This window comes from Pezoporus occidentalis, unplaced genomic scaffold (assembly GCF_034315485.1).
Source record: "Pezoporus occidentalis ecotype Australia unplaced genomic scaffold, CSIRO_AGI_Poc_V1 ctg19, whole genome shotgun sequence".
NCBI classification, from domain to species: Eukaryota; Metazoa; Chordata; class Aves; order Psittaciformes; family Psittacidae; genus Pezoporus; species Pezoporus occidentalis.
This window is the reverse complement of record NW_026913748.1, coordinates 1,280,849-1,303,141: the sequence shown is the minus strand read 5'-3', so window position 1 is coordinate 1,303,141 and position 22,293 is coordinate 1,280,849. Positions and strand designations below refer to the sequence as shown.

Here is a 22,293-nt window from a genome sequence, read left to right as displayed (position 1 = left end):
AACAAACTCAAACCGGCTAGCACAAACATCTAATACTTGGACTGGGACACTGTTTTAAAGGTAGAATTTTGAAGAGTATGTACGCGTTCAAGTAACATAGGAATTGACATGTCTTGCAAACAAAAGAAGTCTCCAGAAAACCAATCTTCAAATTATAAAATGAGTCAGTATTTAGGCCTGGCTTCTTTTATATTACTAGTTTATGAACACTACCTTCTACACTCAAATAAGGGGAAGTGAAATTGTATCTGAAGTAGACATTTCCTCAGAAATAAACAAGTGACAGCCTATGGGCATGCTTAATGTACTTGTCTGCAGTAATGTACTAAATTCAGTATTCTTTCTTTAAATTTTCTGCTGTTTGAAAGACTTCAATTGAAACTTCCAGCTCCCCATGAAAGATAAATTACTAAATTTGCTTTTCTTATAGGTAAGTCCAATAACTAATGCGACATAAAATTTTATGGGTCTTTACATAAGGGAACCTTATCAAACACAGGACTTGCAATTCATGTGTAGAACGTTCTGTTTATGAGTGTATTTTAGATGATTCATAAGCCTCTACTTGCTTTGCTTTAATATGGTTACATTGTTACATAAATACTTTTAGATCAAGAGATCATACAGCTGTTCGTTAGTTATTTCCACTTTAAAGACAGAAAAGTATATTATACAATGATTTTTCCTAAAGACAAAGGATATAGGATCTGTCACAGTTTCATGCTCTATCTCATACAGTACATTAAGCAAAATGGGACAGAAGGGCAGGTAAAAGACTAGACTTCACTAAAGACTAAATATATTAAAAAAAAAAAAAATCAGTTTAGCTGCCCTTACCTTAAATTCATTCTTCTCCTGCAGGTCTGAAGTATATAGCCTTAACTTCCTATCGGAAGCCGCAGTACAAAACCTACACTCAACAGACAAAGAAAACCCCTTCGGTCAATTAATACTGCAATAATAGACTTTTGATCAGTTTCCCTTCAGTTTGCTTTGGCAACAAATAAGAGTTATAATTGCAACTTATCTATAAAAAATGTGTACAAAATGCCAGGAATACTTAAAACTTTCTACAATGTTAAAAACTTAAAACATTCTACAAAGCTAAATCTGAACCAACTATCAATTACCTGAAATATTTCTCATGACTCCCATTGAAGCTTCCCTTGGAAGATGTTAAGTGGCAGAGCACAAAAAAGTACCCTCATTATCAGTGTTTAATAGCAAAACATAAATTCATAAGCCCATTTCTAACATTTTAAACAAAAGACTGTATGAAAACCTAGCAGTAATAAACCATCAATTTTGAAGAGGCTTACAAGCTATTGAGAACATTTTAACTGCATATTTAATAGTCAACTACCTTTCTAGAGTTACACCTCAATGGGTCTCACAATAGCATCTGACCCATTCCTAAACACAGCCCTTATTATGCAGACCATTACAAACACCTTTGTAAAGCAGGCCATTACAATAGTCTCATGCTTAGAATTCCTTCTTGACAGATGTACACAGAAAGAGCTACCTACATTTTAGATCCAGTAAAATTATAAAGGAAGAAATTACTGCTAGCTTACTGGGGAGAGGGGCAAGGAACACAAGTAGAAGACTACGACCCTCCCACCCCCTCCATTAGTCAGAATTAAAACGTTGTTCTGATGAAGTAAGTATTAAGAGACTTCATCAGTGATTTCTATGGAGTTTGATTTCACCCATAAGCTTTAAACACACTCCAATACTAAGGAATTAGGGAAAATAGATTAGAGTCCTGGATTCATTGTACTCATTTATAATAAATACCTTATCCGGGGAGGTAAAGCATCAAGTCTGGTTTCTGGACTCCATGCTATGGCATCAACTCGGATTCCATGATGAAACGTTCTTAGCGTCTTATATTGCATACCTTCCACTTCTGCATCCTCCTCCTATAGAAATACTGTAATTAGCTAATCTGGAACAATATCTTGATGACTTCTAAAAATTCTGATTAATATGGAATTAAAACGCTTTAAAAAGTACATGTATCTGGGATCATTTTAGATTGTAACACTATCAAAGTGAAAACCTGGAACACAAAGTATTAACTTATGTAAGTACTCAGCAATACATTAAATGATTGCAGTCTCAAGCCACAGGCCAACACAGAACAGAAAAATCAGAACTGAGCTACAAAGATGCTGAGCATGCTTTTTGTGGAAGTAGTATCTTCACAGATGCAACTAATGCCACCTATAACAGCATGGTAAGAACTCTGAAATACTCAGTGACTCTATATGTGGAAGGGAAGGGAGGATATGAAAACTACAGCAAAATGATCTTGTACCACTGGCTATCAAAATGTTAGTTTATTTTCAAGGCCTACACCAGAAACAAGACAGAAGGCAATACCAGATGACAACAGGTTTTTGTGGTTAGCACTAAATGTTTTTCAGAAAATTTCCAACAGTAAGACTTTGGGGAATAAGAGCAGTTATACTGTTATTCATATTAGAAGTAGAAAACCAGTACTGTATAACTGAACAGTGAGTTGAAGAAAAAAAAAACCTTAAAAAAAGATTCCAAATCTAAGTTTTCTCCAGCATCTTTCGAGCATCTAGGCAAAAAAACCCCTAATTTAAAAAAATCCTAAACAGCATATACAGTGCACAGTATTTTACATTTTAAAATCTTTCAAATACGATTACTCTAAGTAAAAGGTCACAAAACATATTTGACTGTTTCTGACACTCTGTGAGGGAGATCCAATGAAAATCATTCAGAAATGAAAAAATATATTTCTAGAGTCCTTCTTTAAAAGAAGCATCTACCAAATTAACAGACGCTAGTTGTAAAGGTGAAAGTAGTTGCAACACTCACTATTTCAGAGGCTAGCTGAAAGCCTTAGAAGATAATTTAAATAGCAAATGTACATATAAGAAAATATAACTCTGCAAAGGAGCCAATTACCCTGTGATAATAAAGAAAATACCTACAGCAAATATTAAGTCAGTTATTTCCAAAGGTGCATGCTCAAGTTTTCAGACAGCAGTCACCGATATTAGCAAAAGAATATACTAAGATGGGACTATTCTGTCCGTAGAGTACTCCTTATTTCTTTGCAGTCTATTTAGGGAGTGCAGTGACAGGACAAGGGGTAATGGTTGTAAACTGAAAGAGGGTAGATTAATATCAGATATAGGGAAGAAATTCTCTACTGCGAGGGTGGTGATACACTGACACAGGCTGCCCGGAGAAGCTGGGGCTGTGCCATCCCTGAACTGTTCCAAGGCCAGGCTGGATGAGGCTTGGAGCAACCTGGTCTAGTGGAAGGTGTCCTTGACCATGGCAGGGGGTTGGAACTAGATGGTCTTTAAGGCCCAACATCCCTTCCAAACCAACCCATTCTATTCAAAAGCAACTTTATACCAGCAGTATGGTAATTCACACCAGTGGGTATTTTATATATATACTTATTTTTTTTTCAAGAACAAATATCCCAGACTTGTAATAAACAAGTAAAACCCTGCCCTGATTATGTATGGAGGAAACAGGAAACTGACCAGTGCTTTTGTGCAGTAAGAAGTGCTGGCAAAATAAGTTTCAGAAAGCAACTAATAAAATCAACAATAACACAAACTAACCTGAAATTTGCAAGTCCCAACAACTACATAATTATTGCCACCATATGCAATGAGGGAACATGCATCTCCACTCTCAAATGGACTGAATTTTACCACGTGCACATAATCTTCACAATCCACAGTGTAAGCACTGTTTCTAGTAGAATCTTGCTTCATTTTCAGTGGACTAAGTCAAGGTATCATGGAACTGATGGCTTGTCCAGGATGAAAATCCACATTCCTACAGACAAAGTTTTAAAAAGGATGCATTACTCATTTACATAAAGAAAACTTTAAGAAGTATTTGTAGCACAACAAATCAAAATATCCTGCTTAGGATATCATATTTATAAGCACTAAATCTGCACTTAAGCTCATTATTTTTAGATGTAGCATGTAGTTTCATCAATCCAAAGATTAACTATAGTAACATATATTCAAAACTGTCTGTATAGACTTTAGCAATAACTGCAGATTTTGTGCTACTGTTGGCAACCCAACACCAAGCCAAGAAATAACTGCATACCAGAAAAATCACATACAGAATTTTTAAAGTTTCAACCAAATGACAAGTGATAAATTACTACCTTCAAATTCTCTTTACTCTTGTTACCTCTTTAAAGACTCTAATTGAAAGCAGAGTAAATCAAGGCTGCGCAACTATAAATGAGAATAGTCATACATAATATTTAAACATGGCTTCATGACTTCAGCCACCCCAACTACTGACAGTGCACCTATACCTCTGGGTACCAAAGAACTTGTACTCTATTTAACCAGCTTTCAAAGATAATCAGGTTCCTATACTAGAACACAAAAGCCCGTGATACACAACTGATTTCAGAATCACTCCTTTTAGTCCCAGTACAGATTTGACACTAGTTTAAGCTTTTTGGGGAAATTCAACCTTTAATTACACACCACGTGGAAAAAAAAAAGCTTTAAATCTCAAGACCTTTGACAGATTTTGCTGTGTTTAACAATCTGAAACTCTCAACATCCAAGACTTCATATTTTTGTCAGCTACCCAGGTCTGATACAGGCATCACTAAGATGCAGAGACACTCCATAGCTGCAGTGTTTATTTTTAAACTAGCGTGATAGACCACGGCATTAACATAAATACTTTACCCACACAGCTACGTCCTAAGGCCAAATGCAAATTTCAACCCTATCCCTTAACGCTTTCCGTCAACACAGGCCACCAGACTAACTTTAAGTGAAAATACCAAGAATGCTATTAGCTTCAACTATTTAGGAAACGAAATTCAGGCAACTGAGCCGTGTGGGTGCCCCAGCCCCTTCCTCCTTTAACCTCCCAATCCCTCCTTCTCCTTCAGGTCTCAGTTCCCACTCCCAAGCGAGACCGCCAGACACTGTGGCAGTCCCCAGGCATGGCCGAGGGCGCGGGCTCTTCCGCACAGCGGCTGGGCCGGGCCAGCCCAGCTTCTAAATACAAGCAGCCGAAGCTCCGAGTTCCCCCTCACCCCGGGACGGACGAGACCTCGCTACCCCCACCTCACACGCACCTCTGCGGCCCCAAGCTAAACACTGGCGGCGACTCTGCCTCTCCCGCCAACGACCGGCAGCACCTCCCACCCCATGTGCATCAACACTGTGCTTCCGGGTCAACGGCTCCCAAACTCTAATTGGGCAGCTGCGGAGGGTTTAAATTTAAACCGCCAGGAGAGCGGCTCTGCTCTCCAGACGCGCAGGTAGCAGCGGCAGTAAAGCAGGAGTGTGTTGGTCGGATTGCGGGACTCTCGTAAGGGCTGTGTTCGTTATCTTCCTTCTCCCGGAGGGAGGGGTTGTGCCGCTGCTTCCCGTTGTGCTTTCAGTGGGGGAGCCGTGCAAGGCGAGACTGTGGTGAGGGAGGCACCCTGAGGCGGCCCCAGCCGGAGGAGAGGGACGGCGGTGGGGGTAATGGTGATGTTGGCTCCTCATGTTTAGGGTTTCGGGCTTGTTTCGTAGGGGTTTTGTCTTATTCGTGCTGTTTTTCTGTGAGTGACAGGTCGTGTTGTGTGGAAATCTCAGAGTAGAGGCAGAGAGCGAAACGCCTCAGGAGAGATTTTTACATTTCTGCCCATCTGTTTCATCCCCTTTGGCCTGCATGTTTCATTCATGTCAATATAGAATACTAAAGTAGATTGTGCCCTTCAAACATCTTGGAGAATAATTGCAGGTGCTGTTATGATCTTGCTTCATGTCTCCTGTTGTTCCTGCCTCTGTCACTTCATCATTTTTCTGGTTATACCAATCACCAAAATACCCTGGCTGTCGACTGTGCCTTAGCAAGGTGAAACGAGGAAAGGCAGGTTTTGTGCTCTGAGAGTAAAAGGTGTAGGTATTGTTCCTCTACTGTCGCTGCAGTGTTTGGGAACTCTTTCAGGAAAGAGCCAGTTTTAGAACTTTGCTTTCTTTAAGAAGCCTTGTGTGCGTGTGTCTTGACAAACGATAGGAAGTGAAAAAGACTAAAGCATGAAGAAGTCAAATTCAAAACTAATACGGAAACTCATTGCTAAAGGAAATGTCGGTGATAATGACTTACGGAATGAGAAAATAAAATAGACTATATAGGCAACAAAAGCATTTAGAAATGTCATTGTTGGTGGCTCTTAAAAATATTAAATGTCCTGCTTCTAGTTTTAAAGCTTACTGATAGATGCTACTTTTGATATGTAGTGAATAGGGAAAGTACAGCAGACATTTCACGGCATTCAGACTGGCTGCTTTCAGAGACAAGCTGCCATATTTGTGATAGTGTTTATTCGTTTATATTGGCATGATATTACAAGGAAAATAAGGAGTCTTCATGAAGAAATGTCACAGATAAGTACTTTTAACCTCTTTTCGTCATAGCTGCCCTGGCATAGTGGCGCTAGTCCCATTAGTCTTCTGGCGTGGTGGGTAGATTTTGTCCTGAGACTTTGATCTGCAAAAAGATGAAACAGGATTTGCACAGCTTATTGAAAGGTGAAGCTACACACAGGCCTCTTGCATAGTTAGATTTGGTTTTACTTCTCTTAATTATTTCTATCTTCTACTCTAGGCAATGATTACTTTCCAGCAAAAAATTTTAAACTTGATCAAGTGTTTCAGAAGACAATGGCATTTATTTTCAAACTCTGAAAGGACTACTGTATGTGGAGCAGACTGCATGATAATGGCACTACAACTGTCAATGGCTGAAGTCAATAAGCAGGTTAGTGTTCTTTCAGTATCTTCTTGGTACTTAGTACATCTTGAGCTTGGCTCACTTACTGGACTTTTTACTTAGGTGCCTACTTGAAATGGCCATTTCGGTCACTTTGCTGTTGTTTTAACTGAGGGTTACATGGAGGAAGGCACTAAAATTAAAACTAAAATATGGTTAAGCTCACTGTTGAATCAGGGCTTACAAAAAGAGCTGCAACACAGATGTGAGGATGGAAGTGTTTTAAGTGTACATTCAAGTCGTAAATTTTAATGTTAAATATTAGCATGTCAAATGTTTCTTCTGTGCTGTAGATCAGGGTGGGATAACTGGGGCATTTGGAATGCATCTTTTCCCTGAGTATTCTGAAAATGCTTGTGAGTTACATGAGAAGAATATAAAACTGATTTGGTATAAGCTACATGAGCTGTACTTACAGCAGTCCATTTTTGGCTGATGTTTTTCCTGAGGCTTATCAGATTAAGACCTATCATGTAACTTGTAGGTGTGCACCCACTACAGGTAGGAAATGTATGCCCTTCATTGCATGTGTACAAGAATAGTTTGTCAAATGATAAGTAAGAAATGTGACTCTTAATTGCTTATTTAATAGGCACTGTGGCTGTCACAGCTGGATGGCTGAGCATTAGCAATGACCTGGAACATACCAAAAACATATTGCAACTATATCTGTTGCAATATATAGTTAGGTCTTTGCGTGTCTCTCATCTAATAAGAACAATTCCAATAGTCATTTGGGTAATCTAAAGGTATCTTTCTTTTTACTTTTTTTTTTTAAGTCAGTAAGCCTGATTGATGAAAACAAATGGCTGTTGTTGGAAGACTTACCCAAATGTTGCATAGTAAATTAAACACATAGTATAAATCTTCAGTTAAAAAAGCCCAAAATGCAAATAAAACACAACCAAACACCGATAAACAACAACAAAAAACAAATAAACAGAAAACCTGTTTCCATTCCTACTCTCCCAGTTACAGTGTATTATTAAAATATTGCCATTTGTACTGGAAGAAGCTTATTTCTTTGTTGTGGTTTAAGCCCAGCCTGTCACTCAGAAACCACGCAGCTGTTTGCTCATTTCCCCCCCTTCCTCCCCCTGCTCCCGGAGGGATGGGGAGGAGAATCAAAAGAATGTAACTCCCATGGGTTGAGATAAGAACAGTCCAGTAACTAAGGTATAACACAAATCACTACTGCTACCATCAATAATAATAATGGTAAGGAAAATAACAAGGGAAGAGAATACAACCGCTCACCGCTTGCCTACTGATACCCAACCCGAGCAGTGATCTAGCCCTCCCAGGTAACTGCGCCCAGTTTATATAGTGGGCATGATATGCTGTGGTATGGAATAACTCTTTGGCTAGTTTGAGTCAGGTGTCCTGTCTCTGCTTTTTCCTGGCTTCCCCTCCTTCCTGGCAGAGCATGAGACTCAGTCCTTGGTTGAACTAAACATTGCTAAGCGGTGACTAAAAACGTTGGTGTTATCAGTGCTGTTCCCAGGCAGAAAGTCATAAATATAGCACTGCACCAGCTACTAAGAAGGAGAAAAAAAATGACTGCTGCTGCAGTCATAGCATACAAGTCATAGTACTGAATTATCATAACCTATGCACAAATTAGAAAGCAAAAAGTACTCTGAAAGTAACATGTGTGGGCACTGTTTCAGTTTCATATTCACTCCTAGTTCTTAGTCCAGGCAATATCAAAATAATTGATACCTTGATATTGGAATCATATATTTTAACCAGGTCTGCTGGGAAAGTTGTGCTATGTATGCTAGAACCTGAAGGAGGGATCTCTTGGGCTGGAACAACTCAATTGTTAGAACTGCTCCTGATCTTTTTTTGTATTTAGTTTTGTATTCAGTTGCTGATGGTGTTTGTAGGTAATTTTATCCAGAATAAAGTTGTTTAAAGTGAAAATGTAGTGAAATAACTCCTGTCTAGTTTAAAGGGTTTATCTGCCCTTACTGACATAGAAAAGCAAGGCCTGCTTAATCAGTTGCAGGGCATTTATATCATGTTACATAATGAACTGCATGACTGTAAAATATGGGGGGGGTGGTGCTGCCATGTTACTGGGGAAGGCTTTAGATACTGGTAGTATCAACTCTGTTTCTTTGGTGAAAACTGGAAAACTCGCTACAATTGCAAAATTACTTGTTGCATGTATTCTGATGTCTAACTGGGAAGGACCTCAGCTGAACAAGTTTAACAGCTTGAAGTGGGGACTAGATACTGATCAAAGAGCAGGGTGTGGACAAAAATGAGAAGCCTAGTTGTTAAAGAGAAGGTCACATCTTTCACATGAAAGAGGAAGTGATGACGGGAAGTTGGACTGGGAGGATGCAGAGTAAAGTAATATGGAGAGGTCTGCAATAAACATGGCTGTGAGAAAACAGACTGTGATGGACATTGGCTAAGAATGTCTGAAAATTTGGGAGCAAGGTGAAAATAGGCAGAGAACATAATAAGGTATGGGTGTGTAGGGAGATCAGCAACTTCTAGCTGGAATTTTGGAAAGCCAGAGAACGGTACAGAAGTCCAGGGTCAGTGGTCAAGAGATGATGAAAAACAGGTTAACAATTAGTGAATAATGAACCAAATTGTGAATTAGAGGCTAGAAATATGTATGTGAATCTGCAACTCAAACCCTGTGTTTAGTCTCTGTTACCATTAGTTCAGCCTAATTAGTAGCAGAATTCTCTGTATTTTCATTTCTATAAGTAGCATTTTAATGCAATTCCTTACTTGTATGCATAGCTTGGTTTACAGGGGTTGAAACTGATTTTCTGGCTTTCTCAGTGTTGCGGTCTTTAACCATTGTCAATACATTCGTTTCCTTTATTGGCAACCACAAGAAACAGGCTCAGATTTCTTGCAGTTCCTTATACCCCCACACTGAACTGGAACCTGAACTGGAAAACTTACTTAAAATGTCTGATGCTCAGTGAGCTAATCCACCCCCTGCTACCCCAGCTGTGAATTGCTTGGTTTAAAAAGCAATATTTTACTGAATATAAAAAAGACAATGTGAAGGATTAAACAAGTAGGATTATGTATTGTACTTAATTATTTATTTCTTAGAGTGCAGCAATAACTGCTTTCTCCTGTAGCTTCTTATTGACACAACTGGATAGTATCTACCTTGTGATCCTACTTCCTTCAGTAGCATATCACTTGGTTTGTGACTCAAATAATAAGGCTTTGTCAGTTATATGGCTTGTTTTTGAATTTCTGCAAATTTCAGCTCCGCTCTCTGTTCCTATCTGCTGTTACACTTTCACCTTTTTGTCTGTCATTTGTGCCCTGCTGCTTGCATGTGTGACCGACTATACTAGGTTTGCTGTTTTGTTTCTTTAGTTAATTCTGCTTCATAAATGAAATTACATGCAACATTATGGGTTACATAGAGTATCTGTCATTTTTAGTTTCCCATGTAGAGATAATCTTTAAAGAAAAGTTTATTTCTTTTTTTTTCTTTTAGTTTAGAACTGCACAACAAAACTACAGGCTTACTGTTTTACTATTAATTGTTTACATTTATAAGTGCGTAAGCATGATGACTTAATACACCCCTACATATGAATTCAGTAATAGCAGATGCCCCCATATTAATGTAAGTCCTTTGGAAAAAATATGTGAAACTAATATATAAATCAAACATGGTTTTAGTCATTCTTGTTGATGCATTTTCTGCTTCTGTTCACCAAAGGTCAACAGAGCGCTCCTCTCAAGGGTTAGGGGAGAAAGGGACTTCATAGAATCATATAATATTTAAGGTTGGAAAGGAACTTAAGATCATCTAGTTTGAGCCCCCTGACATGGGCAGGGGCACCTCACATTAAACCATGCCATCCAAGGCTCTGTCCAGCCTCGCCTTGAACACTGCCAGGGATGGAGCGTTCACAGCCTCCTTGGGCAACCCATTCCAGTGCCTCACCACCCTCACAGTAAGAACTTCCTCCTTATGTCCAACCTAAACTTCCCCCATTTAAGTTTTAACCTGTTACCTGTTGGCCTGTCACTACAGTCTCTAATGAGTAGTTCATCCCCAGCATCCCTGTAGCCCCCCCTTCAGATACTGGAAGGCTGCTATGAGGTCTCCATGCAGCCTTCTCTTCTCCAGGCTGAACGACTCCAACTTTCTCAGCCCATCTTCATACGGGAGGTACTCCAGTTCCCTGATCATCCTCGTTGTCCTCCTCTGGACTTGTTTCAACAGTTCCATTATTTTTAAAACTACACTGAATACAAAACATAATGTTTGCTTTTTCTATTAGCACCACGGAGATTTCACAGTCTCGCTTAGTGATTTACTGGAAACTTGGAAATACTTGTTATATGACAAACTGGGAATATCATATGAAAACATGAAAGAACCTGAAAATTATGCTGACATGAAAAAAGCTTATCATGCCTTCTTAGCAAGAAGCAGTATGCTAGATCTAATAGATATATATCAGAAGTGCTGTGGTCTTGGACTTGTATCTGAAGATGAAAACATAGCTCCTGTAAGTATTTTTGTTTATTTTATCTTATTTTTGCTGGTGTTTTTTGTTTGTTTTTGATATATTTTGATTCAAGTTATGGATTTATGACACTTTTAAATATACATAGGATCCCTGAATTATTCACAAGTTACTTTGCTCTTCTACTGCAGAAACAGATGAGTTTAAATTATCAACTCCTTTAAGGAGATCTTAAATTCACTCAAGATATTTTTCTGTTGTCCTGCTGGATAGGTGAGTCTCACAGCTCTTCTATGAGTGTATCCGCTCTTTGCCAGAAATGGAACTGAAAGATGAACTGTAGAGATTTGATAAGGCTGGACCAAAGCTTAGTGATTAACACGTCATGGAATTTTGATTGTATGTTGATAACCAATAAAAATATTTTTAATGGTTACCTTAAAATACCATGCTCTTTAAAAGCAAAAACTTCCTTATAGTACAAGTAGTTTCATGATGTATTTTTCCAGAAACCACTTCAGCCACTCAGTCAGCAGCTCTGTTGCAGGTCAGATGTTCTTATGACACTGTATGTGAGGCCATGCTAGAGAAGTTCTTGTGTGTGTTCCACTTTTATACTGTAAAAGTAGGAAAAAATAATATGATTAATCTTTTTTTTTTTGCTTCAAAATATATGTAAGTAGCAATTAATCTTGAAACACAACCATTCCACATGATTTTATTTGATTTTGTGCTCTCTAGACTTTGGAAAGGCCAAAAGACAATGAATGTTGGATTTAGATTCAGGTATTTCTAGCTTCTAATGCTAGAGAGGAGTTTCTTGTCTGCTTTTACTGTCCACTTGCAGTATTACAGACTTAACAAATTACTGTTTATTTAATCTTCTGAATTTGATGTATGTTTAATTAGATCATCATTTTTATATGAGGGAAGCTATAGCTATCAGTAAATGAATGTTAATTAAACTGAAGTAGGCTACAGACGTAACATACTACAGAATATGTAATAATATACCATGAATTACTACCTACAGCGTGATTAAAACTGTTCACTTTCTAGCCCTAGTAAGAATGAAAAGATTTCTCCATGTGGTCAAATATTGCAACAGGTTGCCCAGGGAGGATGTAGAATCTCACCTTTGGAGATATGAAAGTCTGGAATTAGTATTTCACTGAGCAACCTGATAAAACTGATCCTGCTTCAAGCATGGTTTGTGCAAGATGATCTCTATAGGACCCTTTTAACCTAAATTATTGTATGATTCTATGACAAGTATGCTTGTAACCAGCTTGTCTAGCTCCTTAAAGGTTCAGAGAACCTACACTCAAACACTGATGTGATCATCAGACACAAAAGGGATTATAAGCACAACTTCAGTAAAGGCATGGAAACTGATCTTCTTTGTTTTCGGGTTTTGCTTGTTTGTTTGCTTGGTGGTGGTGGTGAGGGGTTTTTTGTTTGTTTTTTTTTGTTGTTACTCCTATTTTCATGGGGAAATTGGAGAACTTTCATGGGTTAATGAGCTCTTCCTAAACAGGAAAAAATATAAGGAAAATAAATGCAAAACATAAGCAGTTGCTTTTAGGGCAAATGTATTGCGTAACTTAGAAAATATCTTAAACAGTTATTTTGAATCTTACATCTTTATTAAATGAATCTTATTTCTCTACTAAAACAGTTGTACTTTTTAAGACTAAACACAGAAGTACGTTCTAGGGGCTGTGTTAACTTCAAAATGACAGCAAATTGGTGGAAACATAGTTTTGCAAGGTTTTAATACTACTTTTACTTTTTAGTTATTTTCATATTTGTTCTAATTTCTTTATTAAAGGTACAACTGTTAGAATTCATTTCTGGCCTAGTGAATGTACAAGAAAACAGTGGTTCTGTTACTTTTACTCCTTCCACACCAGTCAACAGACATGGCCATGAGAATGTAAAGGTAAAAATTATTTGTGTCTCTTGTACTGTTCTGTATATATTAAAAAGACTGAAATATAACAGTTTTCTTTCTGGCATTAACGTGTATTAAAATTCTGTATTAATCGAGGATATTGTAGGTGTGTGCATGAGGCTAAGAGTGGAAATCTGTAGTTTGGAAGACAGGGTTTTTTTATGGCAGGCATTTGATGTGGATTTAATCTACCTTGAAACACAAAGGAATGAGTTCTTCTACAAGTACACCATCACTCAAACATTGTCTTGACTGAGTTAGATAATTTGCCCAATACTACAAGTTGAAGTGGTAGGTAAAGTAAACTTTTTCAATTTCATTTTATTAGTACCTACTCCCTTACATACAGAATAATTCTGAAGAGCCACTGCAGTGGTAACTATAGGAAAGCAAACATTTGTCTGTCCCACTAGGAGACTTGAGGACTTTCTGGGAATGCCAGATAATTGATTTTACCCTTTCGACCCCCAAAACTGCAATCTTTGAATACTGTTACATTGCTTTATTTACAGAAGCTTTTGTCATTTCCAAACATGCTTTCCTTGTGATGACAATTTCAATTCAATAATTAGGTACAACCCAAAATATTGCTGAACAAGAAAACATTTTCTGAACTAGGGTTCTCCCTTAGGTAGCACTTCTGCCACTTACATAATGGCTTTTTTGCTGCTCCCACTTGTATAGTAAAAATAGTCTTTTCAGACTATCACACACATTTGGTATTTTTAGTGCCTATGATTGTTGTACACATTCCATTGAATAAGAGGAAATTCCACAGTAAATATAGTTTTTTCTCATTATCTTTCCTTTTGTTAATGGCCTTTATTTGGTCTTTGCTTCCAAAAAACCAGAATTCTTCAGTCCTGGGACTGTTGTTCTTACAGGGTCCAGAATAGTGCTGCAATATAAGCAATTACAATGTTTTGGTTGTGTGGGTGGACCTGGGTCACAGTTTATGTCCAAATTCAATCAGTGGAATTTCTCTGAAATCCACTGGGAGCCAAGGGAAAAATTACTGAATTTGGTGCGGAGCTGGTAAGCTGTTTAAAATCTTAGTCTGTTGGAAGTTAATGACGAATCCTTATGTGGTTTAATAGTGCCAGTCTTTTGCCTTGGGATAGAGAAGGATTATATCTGAACAGGTTTCTAAGTAGAAATTGATAGCCAATTTTAATAGCTATAGTTTCAACCCTCAAATATTTCGTGAATATTCAAGTACAGTATAAATGATTTTAACATGTTAATCATGCTTGCTTTTCAATACTTCCAGAATCCCCATACATATCTAATTAACAAATATATATATTTATATATATGTACAAAAGGAATATAACTTAGAGACTAGTTTGTGTGTTGCTTTCTTATGCAGATGACAATCCTGGCAAAGAAGTGTGTTTGCTCATATTTAAGCCTGTTGGTGAATTCTAAGGATGATCTGGCATTGGCTCATATTCTAAATGTTCCTGACAGAGGACTTGATAGAGAAGCCTTCACTAACCTAAAACACGTCTCACAGGAGAAAAAAATGTCGATTTTCCTGGTATGTGTCATGAAACTTGCTGTAGATCAGAAGAAATTAAAAACATCTATGAATATAAATTCTTGCTTTAATCTCATGCAAGACTGATATTTGCAAGGCAAGTCAAATGCCACCATAAACATGATTTGTAGGTTCAAAAGATGCAGCAGAGATTCTATGTGAATAAATTGGGTGGTGCTTGCTTGGTCATAAGATGTAAAGATGCACAGAAGAATGATTGTGTGCATGTGTACCTCAAGCTCTAAAATGTGATATTGTGAAAATGGGCATCAAGACTTCATCGCAAGCAGTGACTGAAATCCTGAAATGTTTCCTGTCTTAAACATAAGGAATGCTTTATTATTGCTTTTAAATTTTTGAAATCTTGGTAAATAGTGTGAAGTGAGATCATGGCTACACATAACAAAGACGAAGAAAAGATGGCATTAGCCTAGATGTTGCTGCTTACCAATTAGCTATGAAAGCAGTTGTGGTGTACTAATGCTCCTCAGGTACATGTCAAAGCTATACTATCACTCCCCTCCTCAGCTGACAGGGGAAATTAAATAGAATGAAAGGCTTTTGAGTCAAGATAAGGACAGAAAGAGATCATTCAGCAATTAGTTGTGAGTAAAACAGTCTACTTGTGGAAAAGTTGATTTACCAATCAAATCACAACAGGGTAATAAGAAATAAGCCTCATTCTTAAACCACTATCCTCCTACCCCTCCCTTCTTCCCAGGCTTAACTTAACTCCAGATTTTTCTCTACCTCTTCCCTCCACAGCAGTGCAGGGTCATAGGAAAATAGGGGTTGTGGTCAGTACATCACATGTTATCACTTCCCCTCCTTGACTTCTCACACTTCCCCTGTTTCAGCATAGAGTCCCTTCCATGGGAAACAGTTCTCCTCAGACTTGAGTTGTATCCTCCCACAGGCTTCAGTTCTTCACAGGCTGCTCCAGTGTAGGTCCCTTCAGTGGAGTGCAGTCCTTCAGGAACACACTGCTCCAGCGTGGGATCCTGTGGAATCAAATCCTGCTAGCAAACTTGCTGCTCCAGTGTGGGCACCACTCTCCATGGGGCCACAGGTTCTGCCAGGAGCCTGCTCCAGTACAGACTTCCCATAGGGTCACAGCCTCCTTTACTCATCTGCCTGCTCTGGTGTGGGAACCTTCATGGGCTGCAGGTGGATATCTGCTCCATCTGGATCTCCATGGGCTGCAGGGGGACAGTCTGCCTCACTGTGGCTTGCACCACTGCCTGCAGGTGAATAGCTGCTCCAGCATCTGGAGCATCTCTTTCCCTCTTTCACTGACCTTGATGTCTGCAGAGCTGTTTCTCTTACATATTTTCCCTCCCCCTCCAGCTGCCACTGTACAGTTGTTTGGGTTTTTGTTGTGTTTTTTTTTTGTTGTTGTTGTGTTTTGTTTTTGTTTGTTTTTTCTTTTTTGTCCCCTTCTCAAATATGTTATTTCATAGGTGCTGCCACTGTCACTGATCAGCTTTGGCCAAGTGGCAGGTCCACCTTGGAGCCAGCTCATATTGGCTCTATCAGACACAGGGGAAGCTTCTACAGCTCCTTACAGAAGTCACAGCTACCAAAAGCTTTCCATGCAAACACAGTACAGCAATGAGGTTTACTAATTATTGCGAAGCAGTATTAACATTAACAAAACCAACCCACATATTACAATGCATTTCAGTTTTAAATTTCTGTAAGTATTTTGGTTATACTAGCACAGCATTTTCTGTGCATATGTTAAACTTGAGACATCTGGAGCCTAAAGTATTTCTGTGTGCAGACTGCTTTTCTTAGAGCAACCTTGTCATAAAACCCTGACTTTGACCTGGACACTAGAACAGAGGGCAAAATTTGAAAGGGCAGTGCAGTTTTTTCACCTTTGACTCAGAATTTGGAGAGGCTAATGCTTTCCAGTCATTGGTGAGTCTTGAAATACTCTTCAAGACATGATTGATATGGTGCACTCGTGATCTCAAAGGCACAGAATTGGAAAAAGCCCTCAAGACAGTGGTATACTCTTTCCTCAGCGCTCTTGTATAAGAATATAAAAAGCTACAGAATCAATGTGCAATGCTTACAGAGGCTTGTGAGGTGCATTTATATTTACATTTACAGTCTTCACAGAGCTCTCTCATAAATAGTTGGAATAAGATGAGTGAGAATTCTTTCTCCAAAGAACCACCATAGGCTCTCGTATTAAAAGTAATCGGATTTTGCATGCACAGTGGCCTCAGTGCAGACAACAGCAGACCAACGAAAAATGGTATGGGTATGTAGCAGTCACTGAAGCAGCTGCGTTCTCTGATTTTTGTGGTTGAATAAATATGGAATATTTGTGAAATCCCAGTTCCAGAATTCATTATTTTAGCTCTTAATGCTCTGTTAACATTGCATTAAAAAAAAAACAACTATGTCTTTGGACTGGATTTATTACCTCTTCCTCACAGTTGCCAGAGGGGAAACTTCTCTACCATGTAAAGAAGTCGTCTTTTCTGGCATCTGTGTATTGTAGAAATCTTGCAAAGCCAGAATATTTTCCATTGGGAAGGCAAGGTCCTATGAACTGTACTTGATCCACAGGAAATCTTTAACACAAAGGCAAGAATATTGGCAGGTTTACTTTCTTTGCTAGAGTAATTCCAGTTGTATTCTTTCCAGTCCAAAGAGCTTTATGATTTAGCTGTATAGTCTGAAATTAAAATTTATATGTAGAATTAATATTACTGCATCTGTGTCAAGCGTATTGGATTGTTATCTTTCCTTTCACCTTTCTGGAGAACTGTGAGACTTTTTATGCTGACTGTTGCCTTAAACTTTGAAGGATTATCATCTAAAGCATACTGTTTTGGGGACATTTCTTGTTTTACTGTCTTTCTAGCATATAAAAATATATAGAAAATTTCCGAACTGTGTACCTGTGATAACTCATAATTTTTCAGAAGCTTTGATTATATATTATTTCTATTTGCACCTTTGAAAATAGATGCACTACTGTGGTCACCTTTTGCGTGCATGTGTTAAAATTGTTCTTGGGTCATAGAGAGCTTTCTGAATAGGAGAATAGTTTATATGGGATCAGCATGAGCATTTCAACAGCAGCAGCAACAACAAAAAATATCTATACCATGTGTTAATAAAGTTTTTCCTAAGCTGTCAAGAAACCAATATAAATATCAGTTTAACTGGGTCATTTTTGCTTTGGCTTGTGGTTGTTTTTTTTAATACTGCTGCACTCTAAGTATTGATCTTGCAACTATTCATGGTGAGATATACAAAGCTTGCCAATAAGACATGTTCTATTAAATTCAGTTAAAATTCTTCTATCAACCAGCTGTTGTACACTATTTAAAAATCTGTAGAAGAGGCTTACTTCATCACACATACATTTTGCATATATCTACAGTTTCACATTTCTGAATATTTTTCCTAATAGATGGCAACATCTTTTATCCGAACTGTAGAAATTGGAGGAAGAGGCTATGCATCTTCGTTGTTTGATCCTTTAAAAGTCCATGTAAAGGGACTTTCTAACTTCATTAATTTTATTGATAAACTACAAGAAACTCTTGGTGAAATCTTAAATCCAAGGTAATAGAATTTTCTGTTATATTTTTGTCTTGTCAAGCACCCTTTTTTCTTGTGCACGTGTCTTGAGGAATGAAAGAAAATCTAATTGTTTACTTATTTAATAATTTAGAATAAATGTTTACAACTAGAACCTTAATAGCAAATAGAAATATTTGAAAAACAATTGTTAAGCTTATATATTTTGGAGGTTATTTGTATTACAATTTTATCAAATCAGTGTACATATGGCTATTTGGTTAGTTGCATAGTTGTTGATGAACTTCCAATGATTTCAGTCTAGTGGCTCTGGTTAAGTACATAGACTGACATGTGCTTTATTTCTTGCTAGTTACCGACTTCCTTTTTGTCATTTCATTGTATATACTGTTATATGAAGGAGTCTTTATTGCTGCTGACAAATTACTCCATTAGTTATTTATATTTAGCCATTTTTTTTTTTTTTTAGTTACGTAAGTGAAGTGCAACAATTATTTCTTGGGAAGCTTTTCGTGAAGTCACTGATTTTGAATGTTTTTAAGACCTGAAGTTAATCTTTTGGGCAGGCTTATAGCTGTGAGATTAATTAGAGAGAAGTGTAATTGTAGCACAGGAATTTGAATTGGTAAGTGCTGGCATTAGTACTTACTAGAGGGAAGAGCAATTTTCTTAAGTAATTTTTTTCATTTATCATCAGTAATTTTTCTATACAAAACTTTAGCAAATAAGCTGCTCTTGATACTTCATGATCTTAGTTTGAATCGAGTCTAATCCACACAGTTGAAAACAAACTGCTATAAGTGAGCCATAAACATTTTAATTACTGTTCAGATAGTACTGAAGCTGGAAGTGGGAAGTGTTTCTGAAGTTGTTTTGCAGGTTTTGTTTTATTTTTTGGTTCTACTTCTTTGTTCTTTTATTTCAACATCCTGGATTCCAGAGACGTGCCGTCTGTGCTGGTGATTAAAGAAAACTTTTGACTCAACATCTAATGTATGCTTTTTTTCTTTATTTAAATCTTACCTAGCACTGTACATTGATAAAAATGAGAAATAAAATAACATTTATTTGCATTAACTTTTTAGAGTGGAAAGACTGCTTTTCCAGGTATATACAGGTCAGGAAATTATAAATAAACATAATGTTACATCTTCTGCTTAAGGCATGTGAGACAGTGGGATAGTTGCTGGAAATTCAGTTTATAATTGGGATAGTTCTCTGGAGCTTGGAAATTGTTTTCAGTATTCAGGTATGTATTCTGCTGCTTTCTCTGCTGTGCTTCCTGTCCCATTTATTCTGGGATATAAATGTTGTTAATGTGAGATGCTAGCATGTTTATTAGGTTGTATACATACGTGTAGGTGGTGTCAGTTGTATCACTGACCAAGAATGGAAGCTAGCTGTATTGTGGCATTTCTAGTATCTCTTGTACTCCATATGGGCTTTATAACCTCACAATGTAGAGTACTAGTATTGTTTTTACATATGTATCTATATAGTAGCTCAGTGCTTACAGAAATATACCAGTTAGTTAGCTATCTTTGGAAGAATCTTCATGAGTATGCTGAAGTTCTCAAATGTTATAGGACTAGTATACAGCTTAGAAACTGTAAGGGTCCCAACCCTGATTAACAGAAAGGTATTAGCGTTCTTTAGGGTTTGGAAAGCTATATGAATGAGGACTGTCTATATGCCCTGCCTGTGATATGACAGTTACTATGAATTCCAGAAAATACAGTTCTACATTAGAAGGAGTTCTAAACTAGTTCTGCCACTACTGCAATCTGAAGTTTCAGTTGCTTAGTCTTTAGAAACCTGCTGAGAAATCTAAGAGCAAACTGCACAACCAGTCTGTGGTATTGCTGTTTCTCTGATGTAGAGATTAGCTGAACTGTAAAACCTAGGTCTCAGTATTTGCTATGCCACAAATGGCCAGTATTCTTGGGTTTTTACTTAATGATCAGAAGTCTTTTTTATTTCAGTTTCATTTTGTTACAGTGGGTATCTTATGAAAAATTCAGATAAGAACATGAACAGTAGATGAGATGAGGGATGGGAAGGTTGTCAGTGGGAAGTCAATTGAACTGTCATGACTTGGTTTAAATATGGCACAGATGTGGTAACAGGAGAAATGGAAAGATATGATGAACTTTGGTTTCAGTGTATTTACCAAGCAGAATAAACATTCTAATGAATCTCTGAAGTTTTGAAATAGTTCAGCTTTTCCTCTCCTCATTCTCTAAATGTCTGATTAGTTAAGAATTGGTAGCATGAACATTCCTTAAAGTTCGTGGTCTGTGAAACTTGTAACCCTAAAGCTATTTACACATTCTGTACGAGTAAGACTTGGACAATGTTTATGCAGTAAATAGCTTGAATATTCTACTTTTTGTGTCTTGTTTCTTTGACAAGAAACCTATCAATGTTGTATTTGTCAGTGAAGTGAATGATTATTATATACCTAAGGGTCTAGAAACTGTTTTCTGTTGGTATAAATGAAAAAGTGTAGCACTAATCAATCATCCTGGAAATCCTTCAATTTTAGGACAAACTATAAAACTTCCTGCATCTGGAAAAATCTTGCTTATTTCTAAAATTATTTTTTTTTCAAGTACGTAAAAGATGTGTGACTTAAAACTGAATGATGGAAAAGCAGTTTGCTTACTGCATGCTGCACTTGTTAGTCCATATAGATGTGTTTGTGTGTATACATATGTATACTTTGAAAGTCCCCACTGATTCTGTAGAGAAGAAACGGTAGATGTGTAGTAAATTCAGTTGGGCACTGACTTCGCTGTAATCACTGACCACTAGGTGACACTATTGCACAGCTCACATTAGTAGCTGTTTAAAGTTAACTATTATTTCATTCAACACATTTGAGCATGCATGATGCTTTGGAGTGGGTCTACATTTCAGGTCAGTGAGTAGTTTTCTACAGTCAGTTGTTGAAATTATACAGCTTGACTTGATCGTGTACTTGCATTAGTGCACTGAACTTTACCTTGACAGGGAAAATGCTATTTCTTAGGTGTTGCTGTGATTGCATCTGGAGGTGCAATAGTATTTTGGGAGAGAAAGCATATGCAACTTTATCTGGCTTTGTGCCAGATGTTTGAGTTAATTGAATAGTGTCCATGCAGCCCTGGAGTTGTGTTCTAGAGTTGCTGGAAAGTTGTGCAAACATGTGCAAAACATTGCCTTATATGGCTCCTTAAACATAGTTTCATGGGTTCAGATATATCAGTTACTTTTATCCTTCCTAGTAGCTGGTGGAGTGCTGTGTTTTGACTTTAGTCTAAGAACAGTGCAGATAACATACCAATGTTTTTAGTTGCAGCTAAGTAATGCTTACCCCAGTCAAGGACTTTTCAGTCTCATCCCCTGCCAGTGAGGAGGGGCACAGGAAGCCTGGAGGAAGCAGAGACAGGGCTAGCCAAAGGGGTATTCCATACCACAGCATGTCATGTCCAGGATATAAACTGGGGGGTGTCACCTGGAAGGGACAAATTGCTGCTCGGGCCAGACTGGGTATCGGTGGGTGGTGAGCAATTGTGCATCACTGCTGGTTATTGGTTTTGGGTGGTTTTTTTCTCCTTTTTAGTTTTATATTCTCTCCCCTTGTTATTTCCCTTATTATTAGTAGTAGTAGTTTTATATTATACTCCAGTTATTGGACTGTTATCTCTACCTGTGGAATTTGCATACTTTAGATTCTTTTCCCTATCCTGCCTGGAGGGAGGGGATAAGGGGTTGGGGCTGGGGGAGTGTGAGCAAATGGCTGCGTGATTCTGAGTTATCGGCTGGGCTTAAACCACGATGCTTAGGAGCACAGAGTAATTCAGGTTGGAAGGAACATAAGGATGTTTTTGGTCCAATATCCTGCTGAGAGCAGGCCCAGTTGCAGGGTCAGCTGAGGTTAATCAGGGCTTTATCCAGTCAAG

General features: G+C 37.9%; 2 protein-coding genes across 9 annotated transcripts in view; one reads left to right on the top strand and one right to left on the bottom strand.

The window, feature by feature from the left end:
* The window catches only part of NUP37 (nucleoporin 37), a 28,173-nt gene extending 22,928 nt beyond the window's left edge, over positions 1 to 5,245 (bottom strand). Inside the window, exons 1-4 of one of the 3 annotated variants that reach the window (XM_062616365.1) lie at positions 5,129 to 5,245; positions 3,714 to 3,840; positions 1,801 to 1,925; positions 838 to 910 (exon numbers count right to left, since the gene is read on the bottom strand). In XM_062616365.1, coding sequence (XP_062472349.1) covers positions 838 to 910; positions 1,801 to 1,925; positions 3,714 to 3,776 — 261 coding nt within the window. In that variant the 5' untranslated portion in view covers positions 3,777 to 3,840; positions 5,129 to 5,245. Of the gene's footprint in view, positions 1 to 837; positions 911 to 1,800; positions 1,926 to 3,620; positions 3,841 to 5,086 lie in introns of all 3 variants that reach the window. The other 2 variants (XM_062616363.1, XM_062616364.1) reach the window with 2 other exon arrangements.
* The window catches only part of PARPBP (PARP1 binding protein), a 53,176-nt gene continuing 36,109 nt past the window's right edge, over positions 5,227 to 22,293 (top strand). Inside the window, exons 1-6 of one of the 6 annotated variants that reach the window (XM_062616360.1) lie at positions 5,227 to 5,314; positions 6,649 to 6,801; positions 11,100 to 11,330; positions 13,120 to 13,230; positions 14,612 to 14,782; positions 18,219 to 18,373. In XM_062616360.1, the coding sequence (XP_062472344.1) occupies positions 6,652 to 6,801; positions 11,100 to 11,330; positions 13,120 to 13,230; positions 14,612 to 14,782; positions 18,219 to 18,373 (818 nt within the window). In that variant the 5' untranslated portion in view covers positions 5,227 to 5,314; positions 6,649 to 6,651. Of the gene's footprint in view, positions 5,315 to 6,058; positions 6,129 to 6,648; positions 6,802 to 11,099; positions 11,331 to 13,119; positions 13,231 to 14,611; positions 14,783 to 18,218; positions 18,374 to 22,293 lie in introns of those variants that run through there. The other 5 variants (XM_062616359.1, XM_062616357.1, XM_062616362.1 and 2 more) reach the window with 5 other exon arrangements.